The sequence below is a fragment of the Pan troglodytes genome, chromosome 4, assembly GCF_028858775.2.
Source record: "Pan troglodytes isolate AG18354 chromosome 4, NHGRI_mPanTro3-v2.0_pri, whole genome shotgun sequence".
Taxonomy (NCBI): Eukaryota; Metazoa; Chordata; class Mammalia; order Primates; family Hominidae; genus Pan; species Pan troglodytes.
This window is the reverse complement of record NC_072402.2, coordinates 131,068,299-131,082,840: the sequence shown is the minus strand read 5'-3', so window position 1 is coordinate 131,082,840 and position 14,542 is coordinate 131,068,299. Positions and strand designations below refer to the sequence as shown.

The window sequence follows — 14,542 nt, the reverse complement described above, 5'->3', positions numbered from 1 at the left end:
GTGCAGGATGGTACCGTGAAGGTGAGGATCGCTAGGACCCCTGGCCCCACCCATTAAGTGCTACCAAGGCCCTCCAATCATTGTGACAACCAAAAACACCCCCACAAAATTCCAAAACGCCTCTTGGGGACAGCACTGCCCTTGTTGAGACCGTTTATGGAGACTCCTTGCATGTGCAATGAGTCCATGTGGGAGCTAAGTGCTCCCTTTGCCTGACCCATCAGCCTCAGTCTGGAGCCAGTAACCCTCATCGTGATCACTCGCAGAGGAAGCAACAGCCTCAGACCCGGCCGTGTCTCTATGGATGTGCCCACCACTCAGTCTAGTGGCCACTCAAAGACCACAGTAGCTCAAGCTCAAAGCAGCTGCATTTCTGGACATCACTGACGCCATTGCCTCACTGACGCTGAGCAAAGTTACTGCCAGCTCCACAGCCGGCCTTTTCCCCTTAGTTAGATGTTTGGGAGGATGCAGCCTCCCAAGGAAGTCTTGGAAACAAAATTAATAAAATTAAACAGGAGGTGGGGAAGGCACCCACACTCCCATATCCCCTCCGACTTCCCTGCCTGGTGACTGACCTCTAGTCCAGCACTACTGCTTCTGCTCTTGGGGCTGGTGACAGGGAGAGTGGGAGGAGGGCTGAGCTGCTGGACGGGGCAAAGGGGGAGCCGGAGTTCATAAGAAGCTGTTGCCACAAGGAATGCTGACCTGTTAGGGAATCTAGCTGGTGGAGGTTTTCCACTAACACAATAGTAAAAAATAAACTTCTTAATACCAGGAGAGCTTTAGCATTTATGAATGTTTTCATACAGTGCTCTTTCACTCTAGGGCCACCTGATAGATTTGCCAGTCAACCATAAAAAGTATATGTGGATCCCTCTCCCAGGGATCCAACCAATTTTGCTTTCTCTAATAGGAATAAAAGAGAGGATTGTAAATGTCAGATGGCAGATTGTATAGCAACATCAATTGAACCAGGCATTCATAAGCAAATGTACCATTTATCTAACAAAGGTCTGGGTGGTTTTGTTAATTTAAATGACCTGATGCTGGGGTGCAAATTGAGATGAGGCATTGTCTGCGGATTCAGGTGCAAGTGGAGGTGGATATTGCCACCAGCCTTGGAGTCGGCTGGATCTGCTCCAGTGCAGCACAGCCGGGGAACCAGGCGCAAGGTCTGCATGGCCTCGTGTGTGTTTAACCCTGGGTAAAAGGCCATGTCAAGCCTTAGACATGCAGATTCTGTTTGTGGTTCCAAAGTGAGCCTTGTACCTTCAACCTAGAAAATTCAAAATTAGCTGAGATGACAAATATGGACACTCCAGGGAAAAGACCAGATGGAAACTGACCGAGAATAGTTTGGCAGCCTTGATGCAAGGCCCTCTTTGAATCCTGGGAGGATGAGGGGCTGCATCTAAGAGGCTGTAACCACTTGATTTCCCTCAGCCAGTCCCTGCATGCTAGAGTACCCACATGCCAAAATCCTTGTGTACGATCCCAGGACCTTGGCATGGCCAAATGCCAGCAGGTGACCTTTGAGAGAACCAACCCTTTCAGCCGCAAACTCAGCTGCCTGTGATGGCTGTCAGCTCAGCTCAACAAGAGACAGACCCAGTCCTGTAGCCATGCCCTCCTCCCCCTGAAGCCCTTATACTGGCCTCTGTTTCCCAATTAGAGGAACCAGCACATCCATGCCTTACCGGGAAGCAAGAGCCAGGATGTTGGAAGGAACTGCTCGGCTCTGTCTCTGGGTCTTGGCTGAGAGGCGGGCACCCTCCAGCTATTACCCAGTTTCTCTTTCTGACTTAATCCCTGGTAGTTTTCCCTTCCAGGCCCCTCCTGAGAGCCAGTCAGCTCTCAAGCAAGGTGGCCAAGTGAGCCCTGTTGGGTAGGGGGAAGGTAAGCATGTTTGCTAAAACTGTGTTTCCCAAAGCGTGCTTAGTGGACTATCTGTGCCAGAATCAGCAGAGACTCTTAAAATGCAGCTTTCCGGGCCTCACCCCATACTTGCTACCCTTCTAGATGCTGAAAATTTGTTTCTAACAGACCTGCAGACCTTCTAGAGGTGAGAATCTATAGCAGCTCTCCCATACCGTTGCGTTTCCTCAGCTAGGCCTGTCCTGGGCTTCCTCTAGGGAAAGCCAGAGTAAACAGGTTCTTCGTGGAGTTTCCTGAGGCCCTGGTGTTATGTGGTTGAAAGACCAGGGTCAGGAGATCTGGGTTCTGATCTTGGATCTGCTACTAGTCTGCCCTGTGGTCCAGCCATGTCCCTTCCCCACCCTGGGCCTCAGTTTTCCCATCTGTCTAATGACTGCATTTGGCTCATTGCTGGTTCTGGTGTTGGGACTAAGGAGTGAGGAGTGTTCCAGGGAGAGCTCCAAGTGATGGAAGGGACAGGAGGCAGTCTGAGTTCCTCCAGGCCATGGGCAGGCTGCAGCACCTGGTGAAGGTATGCCCACCGTAGGTCCCTGTTAGCAGTGTTCTCTAAGAACGTGAAGCTATTCACCCAAGAGATGCAAAGATGCTGGGAGCAGTCGTTGCATTAAGAAGCTCAGTCTAGGAGACAGGACAAGGACAAACCCCTCCAGGCTCACAGAGCCAAGGTCCAGAGTGTGTGGTTTGGAATGGATGGAAACAGCTCCGTGGAACTGGGCCTTGGCAGAAAAGTCAGATTTGAAGAGAGGGTCTGCCAGGAGTGGGGCACCTGGGAGCAAGCTCTGCGGGCGGGCTTTCTGGCAGGGAGTTGGAAGTCAGTGGAGCCAGACTGGGACCACTGGGAGGGCCTCCAAGGCTAGAGTAGCCAGTGGTTTTAGGCCAATGACAGGCGTAAACACCGCCGCAGGGTGCTGAGAGAAGGGGATAGTGACCCATTCACTTAGAAGTCACAGACCCCAGGGGACAGCGGCAGTGGGTTACCAGGTGGCACGACTTCCAGTACACCTGTCTATGTTTGTTTGAGGATTGTGAGAAGACTGTATCATATGTGTGTAACAATCTCTTGGAATTTTCAGAGTTTTGTGGCTCAGTCAACACTGTCAGTGAAATGACATCATGTTAGCTAAAATGTATCTTAAAGATAAGCCCATTGGTTTTGGCATTTATTGTTAATTGAATTTTCCCAGAAATGGCAGCAGAAAGATTGTTAATGTTCATGAATTTACATCAAGTTAAACATCTGTTCCTCTTAAGCTAAACTCCAGCAAAGTTACGGCAGCTCCTAAATTAGATCTGGGAGTAAAATGCTGCTTGTTCTTTGCGCAGCTTAGCAGTTTCGAAATAGACCTCAGAATGACACATCACAACTGAGGCCCCTGTAACGCAGCCACGCTGAGCTATATAACATGGGTGCCAGACAATTAAGCCAGGTTTTTGCTTTGGTGGTGAAGATCGAAGCTTTGCTGGGGCAGCACGTGACATGACTTACCAGGCTAATGGGGAAAGTGTGGGAACCAGTGTTGCTGATGTCTGGGGAACAGGCAGCCAAGAGGATGGGGGCATGTCCTGTCTCTCCCCTGGGCCTCTCTGGGGGGTTCTCAGGTGAGGTTTGGGGATCTGAGCTCTAGCCACCCTGCCAGATTGAAGAGGGGCTGGAGCCCAGTGAGTGCAGCTCCAGAGAGTGGCTGGTTACTATGTGATTTCTGCAGGGATGGCCTGTGTCTGGTTTGGGAAGAGAGATCCTCACCCCATTTGTTGGCATTCAGAGCAGACCCACCATCCCCCACCCAGGCAAGTCTTTCTTCCCCATGCCTTTGCCCCTAGGTCCACGCCCCCTTCCCCAAAGGGATTGCTTCCAGCAGTGGCAGCTGAGCTCTTTCATGATGTTGAGCCATGTCCTGCATTCCCCTGTCCAGTACATTTTGGATATTCTTCAAAGGGGGACTCTTGAGAGTAGAGTGACCCCAAGAAGGGAGATTCCAGCACCCCGGAGACTCATGGGGCTGGGGTCTTATAGTGGCCTGGGGATTCCCCCCACCCACCTTGACCCCACATTCTGCCTGTGTATAAAGCTGTCCCCAAGAACACAGATGGTCCACAGGGTCGGCTCTGTTCATTTACTGATCAGAGCCGGGGCAAAAAACAGGGTCTTTCCTGAAGCTGTGCCATAGCCAAATTCATCCACAGGCCTCCTTACCTGGGTGGCTGTTTCAAGCACAGGGCGCCCAGCTGGCCTCTTCACAGGGTGATCCACGGCTCTCCTGACCAGGAATGCCAAGACAAGAGGGCAGAAGCTTTCCTCCTCCTCTCCAGAAGCAATTCCCAGGCAGCTGCCTTGTGCCCACCACACTTCTATGCAACCTAGTGTCCAGAGACCACCTTGCCACCACCCCTAGCCTGGCCATGCTGGAGTTCACTCCATGGGAACAGCATTGCAGGTTTTGGGTTGTCCCCACTGGGTGAGGTATGGAGGTCTAGGCTTCAGTGAGCATGGCCACATGTACCACATGGTCAGCATGCCCCCCAAGGAACTGACATGATGGGTGACACAGGCACTAGCCCCCTCCAGAGATCCAGACCTGTCACCATGGTGCAGAGTGGCTGGGATTGTCTCCTTTTCAGGGCAGGGCTATAGCCACTCTCCAAGCCCACCTGCCACCCGTCTTCCACAGTCATACAGGTAACAGACACTGAATGAGCCCCTTCTATGTGTGGATGCTGGGCCAGGTGCTGGGGGTACACCTGTAAGCAAGACCCCCCTGCACTGGAGGAGCTCACAGTCTAACAGGGAGCCTGATGATCCACAGTGGATGAAAAAGTCACAGAAATTGAAGGCTGGAGAAGGCTGGCGAGAGAGAACAGGGCAGCACACGAGGGTCCCCGTTAGGCAGGATTGGTGTGTTAGGCGAGGGAGGCTGAAGGAGTTGGTGAAGAAACACCTTGCAGTGAGAGAGTAGGACAGGGCAGCAAGAGAGAGCCCACTTTCCCGCCCCACCACCACGCAGGTGCCTCACCCCTGGGATCCAAGGCCTGGGCCTTGACCACATGGCCTGTCTCCCTCTCAGAATCTGAGCTCCCGACAGCCTGTGTAGCACTTTCCACATTGCCTACATTACACAACGCCTCCCTCCCCTTGACTCTTCGGAGTCTCCCAGCCCCACCCACGCCTTTTACAGGAGCTTCACCTGCCACAGAATGAAGATGGTCCCTTTGAGCACAGTCTGGCAGGGGCACAAGTGGCTGATGGAATATTTACAATGCCTCCCTTGCTTCCCTTTGTTTTGCAATAGAAAGTGTTTCTTTGATGGACATTTAATTCCAGAGACTGCTACCTGCTACCTATCTCCCTTTGCTCAAAAATTAAATGTGGATGTGCCTGTTCTCCTGCTATAATCATCTTCCTCTGTGTGAAGGGAGTGCAGTGGGAATGAGAGAACATTAGAATCTTCAAAGAGGGACAATTATTGAGGGAACTAGATTAATGAGGTGTCATAACAACTTAGCCGGATCTGCGACTGACCTTTCTCATGGAGAACGGGCTTGATAAATGTAGTTCATTACCAAGTTCTGACATGAAAATAGGATCACACTCTGGGCTCCTCGGCAAGCTGATCAATATTTTATCTGCCAAAGCAGGCCTGGTCTGGGAGCAGGAGGAGCCCCACGCATGTGCTGGCAAGGAGCCTGAGGCCAGGGCCAGGGGCTGGCCAGGCCAGCCCTGTGGCATGGAGGGCACCCAGGCTGGCAGGAAGGTGGCTGAGCCCTTCACAGAGCCTGCCAATGATGCTGTCAGTGTCAGGCTTACCAGGACATGCAGCCTCTCTCCCCAAGAAGCCCCAGATGGGGCATGTGCACTGGCAGTCAGGAGGGAGGGAGAGGATCAGGACATCTTCTGTCTTCTGTTTAGCCATGAGCACTGATTTAGTTGCCAACCTGTCCCAGGCCCCACAGTAAAGGGGACAAAGACAAATGAGCCATACCCCTCCCTTGGGGCTTTGAGCCCATCTCACCAAGAGAAGACCCCAGGCCTCGCCAACCACTTGCTAAGTCCTCACATTTCCTTGTATGCTATGACCCTGGAAGGCAGTAAGAAGCTATTATTATCCCCATGTTAAGATAGGGAATAGGAGTAGGAAGGGCAGGGGAGTGAATGCCTTTCCTAAGGTCTCACAGCTGAAGTCAGGTGGTCTCCTGATCCTCCACCCAGTGTTCTGTCTGACCTTGTGGTGACTGTCATTAGCAGTGTTAATATCAGGTAGACACGGCAGCCTATGATGAAGTCTGTGTCCCCCTGAAGACCTTAGACAAGGTTGTTACAGGGTGAGCCCATCACCCTGGCTCCAGCTTCATGAAAATGCCCTGGAGCCACAGGACTCTGGTCCTCTCATTCAACAAGCATTTCATACTGTAATGCTGCATGGGGAGCTGTCCACTTCAACTCCCGCCTACTCAGAACATGTAATCCCGTTAAGGGGACATAGCAGATGCTGAAAGCCGCCCATCCAGCTTCCCTCAGTCAACCCCAGAGGTGATGTGCAGCTTGGATGGACGATTCCCCATAACACTTGCCAAGAGCATCCAATCCCAGGCACCTGCAGCTTCAGCCTGAGGACATTTTCTGGTCTCAGGCATGGACTCAGTCCTCATTTGGGAGGTCCAGAACTGCTAGCTGGAGGTGGTGAATTCCTCCAAGAGCAACCTCAGCTAATAGGGATGGAAGTCAGTAAAAAATATCCTGGCTCCCTCCCACCTCAGTGAAGCAATTCTGCGGTGTGTTCTACACAGTCCCTCTGAGGACCCCATGGGATTGAACCCCCATTGCCCACAGCGGCAACCCACTCATGAGTGAACTCTTTGTTGGCTTTTCTCCCTTCCCAGTCTACTTCCTGTTCCTTCCAGCACTTCTTGGGATCATCTTCAAATATGCTGCTTGCCCCTAGATCCTCATCTCAGGGACTGCTTTGGGGGAGCCCAAACTAAGGCTGGGGCAAGCCTCACTCAGAAAGGATTTCATAGCAGGCAGAAAGGAAAGCTGAGGGAGAAGGCAGTCCCGTGTGGGTGTGTGTGGGTGTGTGGGTGTGGGTGTGTGTGGGTATGTGTGTGGGTGTGTGTGGGTGTGTGTGTGTAAGTGGACAAGCTTCCTACAGACGAGGTGGATTGGGCCTGAAGACAGGAAGGGGGTGGGGCAGCATGAGAAAGGGCAGCTGTGTTCAGAGCATAGGGAATTTCCAGCTATGGAGGGGGCTTCCCTGAAATTCTCCAAACCTCACTGTAAGGCTTGACTTAGCCAAGGTTACCACAAAGGCAAAAACAAAATCCCCTTATTTATAACAACACAAATTTCTCTTTACCTGGAAACCAGCAAGACTCAGAGAAAACACTGAAATGACTTTCCAAACATGTGGGCAGAAACTTCTGCAGTCCAAATCACGGCGGTCCTGCCCACTCATGAAGCAGGTCCCCTGCGGGTCTCAACCTGGCAGCCCCTGCTGAGCCTCATTCAAGGCATGGACGTCAAGGTTATATGCAAGCATCCCGCCTTCTCTCTGGAAGAGTCACGCCTCTGGATTAATCAATGCTGAAGTTCAACTGTATTCTGAGTCTCCCCATCCCAGGCTGAGTTAGAGAGGCCCTGGCAATGGGATCCGGGCCCCAGCTCAGGGCTCCTTATGGCATTCTCTCGAACCATTCTCTCGAACTCCTGACCTCAGGTAATCCACCTGCCTCGGCCTCCCAAAGGGCTAGGATTATAGGCGTGAGCCACCACGCCCGGCCTGCCACTATCATTCTCAACATCATCTTGACCATCACCCACAGGGGCACCAGGGAGGAGTGGGGTGGTCCCCAAGCCTCTGCCACACACCCCAGGGACCTTCCCTCCGAAGGAGTAAAGTATCCTGTGGACCAAGGCTAAGACTGGACCCTGCCCTTGTCCGGAGAGATCTGATTCCCTCCCTACCTGGGAGCCAGGCCCAACACACACAGTGTCAGGGCACGGAGAGTGATGAAGGTAAGGGGTGCCAGCTTACATCAGGTGATGTTTAAGCAGAGGCCAAGATGAGTACACCAGGTGGAGATTTGGGTGAATAGCACTCCAGCCAGGGGGATAGTCAATGCCAGGCCCCTGGGCAGGAGCATGCCCAGTGATCAGTGCTGCTGAAGTCCCCTCGGTCCCCCCATACCCCCCACCTCTCTTGTAGTCACCTGTGTGGAATTGCTGGGCAGGTGGGCAGGGCTGACTGGGGTGAAGATAAGAAAGACATGAACCTTGGGTGTTGACACTTTCTTGCCCAAAATGATTGGAATTTTTTTTTTTTTGAGACGGAGTCTCGCTCTGTCGCCCAGGCTGGAGTGCAGTGGCGTGATCTCGGCTCACTGCAAGCTGTGCCTCCCGGGTTCATACCATTCTCCTGCCTCAGCCTCCCGAGTAGCTGGGACCACAGGCGCCCACCACCATGCCTGGCTAATTTTTTGTATTTTTGGTAGAGACGGGGTTTCACCATGTTAGCCAGGATGGTCTCAATCTCCTGACCTCGTGATCCGCCCGCCTCGGCCTCCCAAAGTGCTGGGATTACAGGCGTGAGCCACCACGCCCGGCCAATGATTGGAATTTGAGAAGAATAGGAGGAAGATCAGAAAACAGGTCTCGGAGCCTGCACAGCAGACGAGGGCTGGACTACGTGAAATAGCTCATTTCAATAATGGGCTCAGTGTCACTCATGGAGAGGGCCCAGCTTCACATCTGGCCAGCAGTGTGTTGACAGCAGCTGCATCTGGGAGGTGGATTTCGGGATGATTTATTTTCTTTTTCTTTATATTTATTTGCACTTTCCAAGTGGTTCTCTGATGGGCATGTATTTCTTCTAGAATTAGACAAATGTTTGAAGCTGGAAGAGGGGAGGGAGCCTTTAGCTGAAGACATGTCCGGTGGTGTCCAAAATGCCCAGTGCTTCACACAGCTAAGTCACTCCTATCTGACCCCACAGTGAAACCAGCAGGGGGCAGGAATGTAAAAATAAAACTGGAATTTGGTAACCTATGACTTTGACACACCTTGCTAGGAAGATATCTATCCTGGAAGCCAAGGCCAGCTGTGAGGGAGGAAATCTATCCAGGGAGACTGAGCTGGAGGCTGCAGCTTTGGGGCATCTGCCTCTGGGGGCTGGAAGAAGGCAAGGAAGGAAGTTTTCCTTCCCCCACTCCACCTCAAGCCCTGTGGAATTCGGATGACAAAGGCAGGGAGTGAAGGCAGGGAGCCACCAAGAGGGCAGCCCTTGGAGATGAAGGCTCAAAAGCCTTCCCAAAAAGCGAGTTTGGACTTTGGGATCTCGAGTGATCATCTGCACAGAAGCAGAGCTCTGAGTATCAGGCCGCCTTTCCTCCAGGGTCCACGGCCCTTCCCCAGTGCTGTCGGGCACCAGAGGAGCTCAGTAATTTCAGACAAATGACTTCATGATTTAAGTTTGGGCAAAGTTCTCTCTTGCAACTCATTAAAGCACAGTTGCTCCTGGGGTAAAGAAGGATTTAAGATTCTGTTCCTGGAATCCCTTGGTTCATCTCAGGACCCCAGTGGCAAGCTTGGCCCAGGCATGGAGTGCCCTCAGTAAAGGGAAGAAATGACGAAGGAAGTTTTGAACAACATGATGTACGGTGCCACACACTTCCCCAAGGCCTTGGAGGCTCTGCCTGGGTTGTCCCACTGCCCTCTCCTGCCTGTCTTGTTTCACTCTCCACCTGACTCAGCCCCTCTAGCCCAGCCACACCAGCTTTCACCAGTCTCCAGACGTGCCCCACCATGGCTCCTGCACGCGCAGTCCTGCTCCTGGCCTGCTCTTCCCTCTGCTTCCTCCCACAACTCCTCATCCTGAACATCCCTCCCTTGGCCTCCCACCACAGGCACCCACAGTGCCCAGGACTAGAGGCTGCCCAGCATCGGGCACACAGTATGTAAATAAACACTGGTAAAAGGATGGGAGTGGCCTGGACAGTGTGGGCCCTAGCAGGGGGTGGGACCGTGGGCTCAGGGAGCTGATGCTGGAGACCTGGAGGACCCACCCCTTTCCCCCAGATGATTGACTTCTAGACCTGCACATACCTTCCTGACCAGAAGGTGTCTGTTGGGCAGTTGCCAGGGTGAAGCAGCCAGAAGTCTGCGCTCACAGGCAGCTGTGAGGATGTGAGGTGGGGCCGAGCCTGGGGAGGATGCTGCAGCACCCCACTTCCATCCCAGCAAGACCCACCTGGATGGTTTCCCCCACCTGCCAGTGTTGGAGGTGTTGTCTAGCTGCAGACCCCTGCTCACAGGGGGACGCCAGTCTGTGTAGCTCTACAGACTTGAGAAATGGGTTTGCCAGCTGGTGACCCCAAGAACTCCCAGGGTGCTCTCCATGCTTAGGCCAGCCTGGCCACTGGGGTCCTGAGACGAAACAAGAGGCTCCCAGAAAGGAATCTTGCCCAGGGCAGCAGGCAGCTCAGAAGTGGTTTACGCCCCACCAAGGTCCAGGAGGAAGGTTGGGGGGATCTGCAAGGATGGGGCGTCCTGCCCTTCTGACCCAGCCTGTCCTCACCTTCAGGTGGCCCTGCTGCAGCATGTTCTTCGGAGCCTGATTGTCCACCGGTGTTTCTGAGTACAGCCTCTTCCTGACACCATATCCACCTGCTGTGTACATCAGTTTTTCAGTATCTGGGTATAAATGCCCCCCACTCCAGGAAGTCCTGGGGGCTGCAGAAATGCTGGCTCCTGCATACCCTCCACACAAGCACACATCCATCTCCATTTACCCCAGCAGCTGGCCCCACCTCCACTTTCATTCTGTACCCCCACTTCTGGTCTATTTGCCAGGACAAAATTTCAGCCTCTTTCAGGGAGTGAGGAGCTAGACTCAGGCAAAACTATTCCTCCCCTTCCCCAAAACTTATCCTTATCCAGGCCCAGAGAAAGGAAAAACCCATCAAGTTTTGTAGGGGCACAAAGCCACTATTTTCAATGCCATGTAGCTCTACAGACTTGAGAATTGGGTTTGCCAACTGGAGGCCCCAAGAACCCCCAGGAATCAATATCCTACCAGGCAAAAGAGGGATGCAAGCAAGGTGAGGGGGTGGGAGAGAGGCATTCTTGTCAGAGCATGAAGACTCCCAGAGAGCAAATAGATCTGATTATATTGAACACAACAATTGATTTTTTTCTAAATAAACATGCAGGAGGAAATGGTAATGGGCATCTGTTTCTGACAGAAATCAATTGACCCCAAATTGGAAGAAAATCTAGAAATACAAACAAGCACAAGAAAAAGTGGTTGGGCTGTCCAGGCTTATCAAGGGAGGGTATGAGGGAGGAAAAGAGGAAGGGAGGAAGAGAGAAACAGACAGACAGACAGACTTCCCCATCATCCCTTTCCCCCCACTAGCTTCCCTGATGATTGCTCTTCAGTAGATGTGGTTCCCATAATGTCAAGGGAGAGAGTAGCTATCATGTTATGAGCCCTTACTGGGTGCCATGCTGGTGCAAAGGCCTATATGTGCACATCTTAATCCTCATAACAACCCCTTGTGGGAGGCACTGGTATCTCTGCTTCACAGATGAGATCACTGAGGCACCCTGCCCAAGGCTACATGCCTGATGGCAGCAGAGCTAGAGCTCAAACCCAGGGGACCTCAGAGCTCATGCTCTCTAACACTTCCTTCTATTGACTCTCCAACTCTGGGATATTATCTCAGGCCCTAAACTGGCCTTGGAATTAAGGAGAAGAGCCCCAGGCTCCAGCAACCCATTGGCCTTCAACTTAGAATGGTCAGTGAGGAGCCCATGGGTATTCTCCAGGATTCAGCAAAGCCAGGCGCTGGAAGTACTCATCTCCCAGGGAGTCGGGAAGTGGGGCTGGAGGGGCTGCCCTCTCCGCTGACACTCCTGCAGTCCCAGTGTATGGGCGTTGCCCTGCGTGATGTCCATCCTAGAAGCCCGTCACCAGCAAGATAAACTGTGCCATGCTGCAATGCATCCCAGGCTTTACTTCCCCAAACACTGCACGGTTCTGATGCTGTTCAGCAAGCGCGCCTGGGATAAAACGAGCTGTGTGCTTCGGTTTTAACGTTGTAAAGCTTCTTTTTGTTTCTTGGTCATAGACTTGTGTATATGTTTGTTTTGAAGTAATCCAGCTCTCGGAGGGTGCCTAATTAACATAAGCAGGGCTTATTAGTCCTGTTAACTAAAACTCCCTAATCTAGGAGGCCAAGTATTCAAAAGCAGCCTTTAAGGTAGGATTAAGGCAAAAACCAGCGATTACAAAATGGAATTGGGGGCAGCTTTCCTAAAGCCTCTGTGGGGCTGCCGCTATATATTCCACTGGAAGAATTTCCCATTCCATCTGGCAGTCACTCTAGTCTGGCTTGTAGTGGTGCTCAACAAATATTTGTCGGATGGACAGATTCCCTCCAGCATTTGCATCATGTGTAGCATGCATTCCATGTTCGATCAATATTTATGGGATGGATTGGTGAGAACACAAACAAGTCCCATCGACGACAGTTGCACCGTGCACTGCACATAGTGAATGCCTAGTGACTATTTGTGAGTGAGATGAATGGACCTGCGGCAAGAATGTTCTCTCAAGACCACGGGATAAGTCTCAAAATAATAACCTCACCTTCTCTTTCAGGTGACACGTGCACCATGGCCGGCTACGCCCGCTTGAAGAATGTCCTTCTGGCACTCCAGACCCGCCTGCAGCCACTCCAAGAGGGAGACAGCAGACAAGACCCTGCCTCCCAGAAGCGCCTCCTGGTGGAATCTCTGTTCAGGGACTTAGATGCAGATGGCAATGGCCACCTCAGCAGCTCCGAACTGGCTCAGGTGGGCATGGTGTTCAGTGAAAGTCACATGATGGAGGAATCCAGTTTTCCATTTCCCACCCCGGCCCCCTGGTGTCTAAGAGCATGTGTTCAATACCTCTGAGAACATCTCACAAACAAAACGAGGTCAGGTTCTTCCCACCAGCCACCTTTAGCCTCTATTTACAAACAAGCTTTCGGGCCCTCTCAGCTATCTGGCAAAAAACTTACTTCAGAGGGCCTGGTCTCTGATGTTTTGACTAGGAAATCAATCTTTTCTTCCTTGAGTAGGATTAGTTACTCAGCAGAAAAGTTACAAGGAAGCAGTGCTTGGTTTCCATTGAACACCATTGGAGCTATAACCTGGAAGTCCCCAAGTCTTCTACCTTAGGACATCACTGCTCCTTAGTATCCAAAGATCAAGAACCCAAACCTCGGACTGCTTGTTTGCAGAAAGCCCTGTGTCTACCCGTCAACCCCCACCAAGCCCTGCTCTCATTTGGGAAAACACTTGCATTACACCCTGAGGTTTGCCTCCCTCCCCTGAGACTGCAGTGTTCAACACAGCACACATGTCCTTTGTCGAGCTACAAGGTGGTGCAGGGGTAGTTAGTATCTGCAGCATAGAAAGCAAGGAAAGAGTGACCTCACTCACTGGGGCCACAGCCACTGCCAGTTGCAGGGAGGAGCCTGTAGGGTCCTGATGGTAGAAAAGCTGGGGTGGGCTGGAGGGGCCTGCATTCCTACTTCTGCTTACTGGTTTGTTTCTAAGGGTGTGTAGCCCTAGAGCCGCACCAGGCAGGTGCAAGATCTGCAAGGAGAGTGAGATCAGCCTCCCCGAGTTGGGTGGCGGGGGGCGGTGGGCAGCCTTTTTCTTGTGACCACAGACTGTCCACCGAGTGGATGGATAATAAAGACAGGTCCCCACCTTTGATGCCAATTTAAAGATATCTTAAACATGGCACAGGGACCTTCTCAAGGCTGTGGCCCGGTCATTGGGAAGAAGTGGGGTGGGGAGTGCCCTAACATTCATTGAGCCATGTGCTTGACATTGAGCTAGGCCCTTGACCTATAATTAATAAACACAGAAGAGTTCGTTGTTATGTAGGATAGTGGCAAAGAATGCAGACTTTAGAGTCAAACTGCCTAAGGTCAAGTGCTGCCTCCAGCATGTATGAGCTAGTGGACCTTGGGAGACAATGTCGTTTCGCTGTGCCTCTGTGTTCAGCTGTGAACCTCACAGGGTCATCATGAGGGTTAAATGAGCTAAGATAGTGAATGGCTTAGAGTGGTACCTGGCATGTGGTATGTTTCTTTTTTAGACATGGTCTCGCTCTGTCACCCAGACTGGAGTGCAGTAGCGCAATCTTGGCTCATGGCAGCCTCTGCCTCCCAGGCTGAAGCCATTCTTCTGCCTCAGCCTCCCAAGTAGCTGGAATTACAGGCTTACACCACCACACCCAGCTAATTTTTGCATTTTTAGTAGAGATATGGTTTCACCATTTTGCCAGGCTGGTCTCAAACTCCTGACCTCAGGTGATCCGCCCACCTTGGCCTCTCAAAGTGCTGGGATTACAGATGTGAGCCACTGTGCCTGGCCACATGGTGTGTTTCAATAGAGAGGTCATCAGTATTGTTGCCATCATCATCATTTTTATTATTATTATTTCCTCCTTAAATCTTTCGACCATCCTCTGCTGTAAGGAGGGGACGACTATTATTCCACTTCACAGATATTTTCAGATGAGGATACTGAGGCTGTAAGAAATCAGACAACTTG

The 14,542-nt window shown here is 51.9% G+C and overlaps 1 protein-coding gene across 1 annotated transcript in view; it reads left to right on the top strand.

Annotated features, from left to right (window-relative positions):
• Positions 1 to 14,542, top strand: part of FSTL4 (follistatin like 4) — a 412,420-nt gene that overhangs the window by 276,669 nt on the left and 121,209 nt on the right. The window contains exon 5 of the mRNA XM_009449652.4: positions 12,591 to 12,784. Coding sequence (XP_009447927.4) covers positions 12,591 to 12,784 — 194 coding nt within the window. The remainder of the gene's footprint in view (positions 1 to 12,590; positions 12,785 to 14,542) is intronic.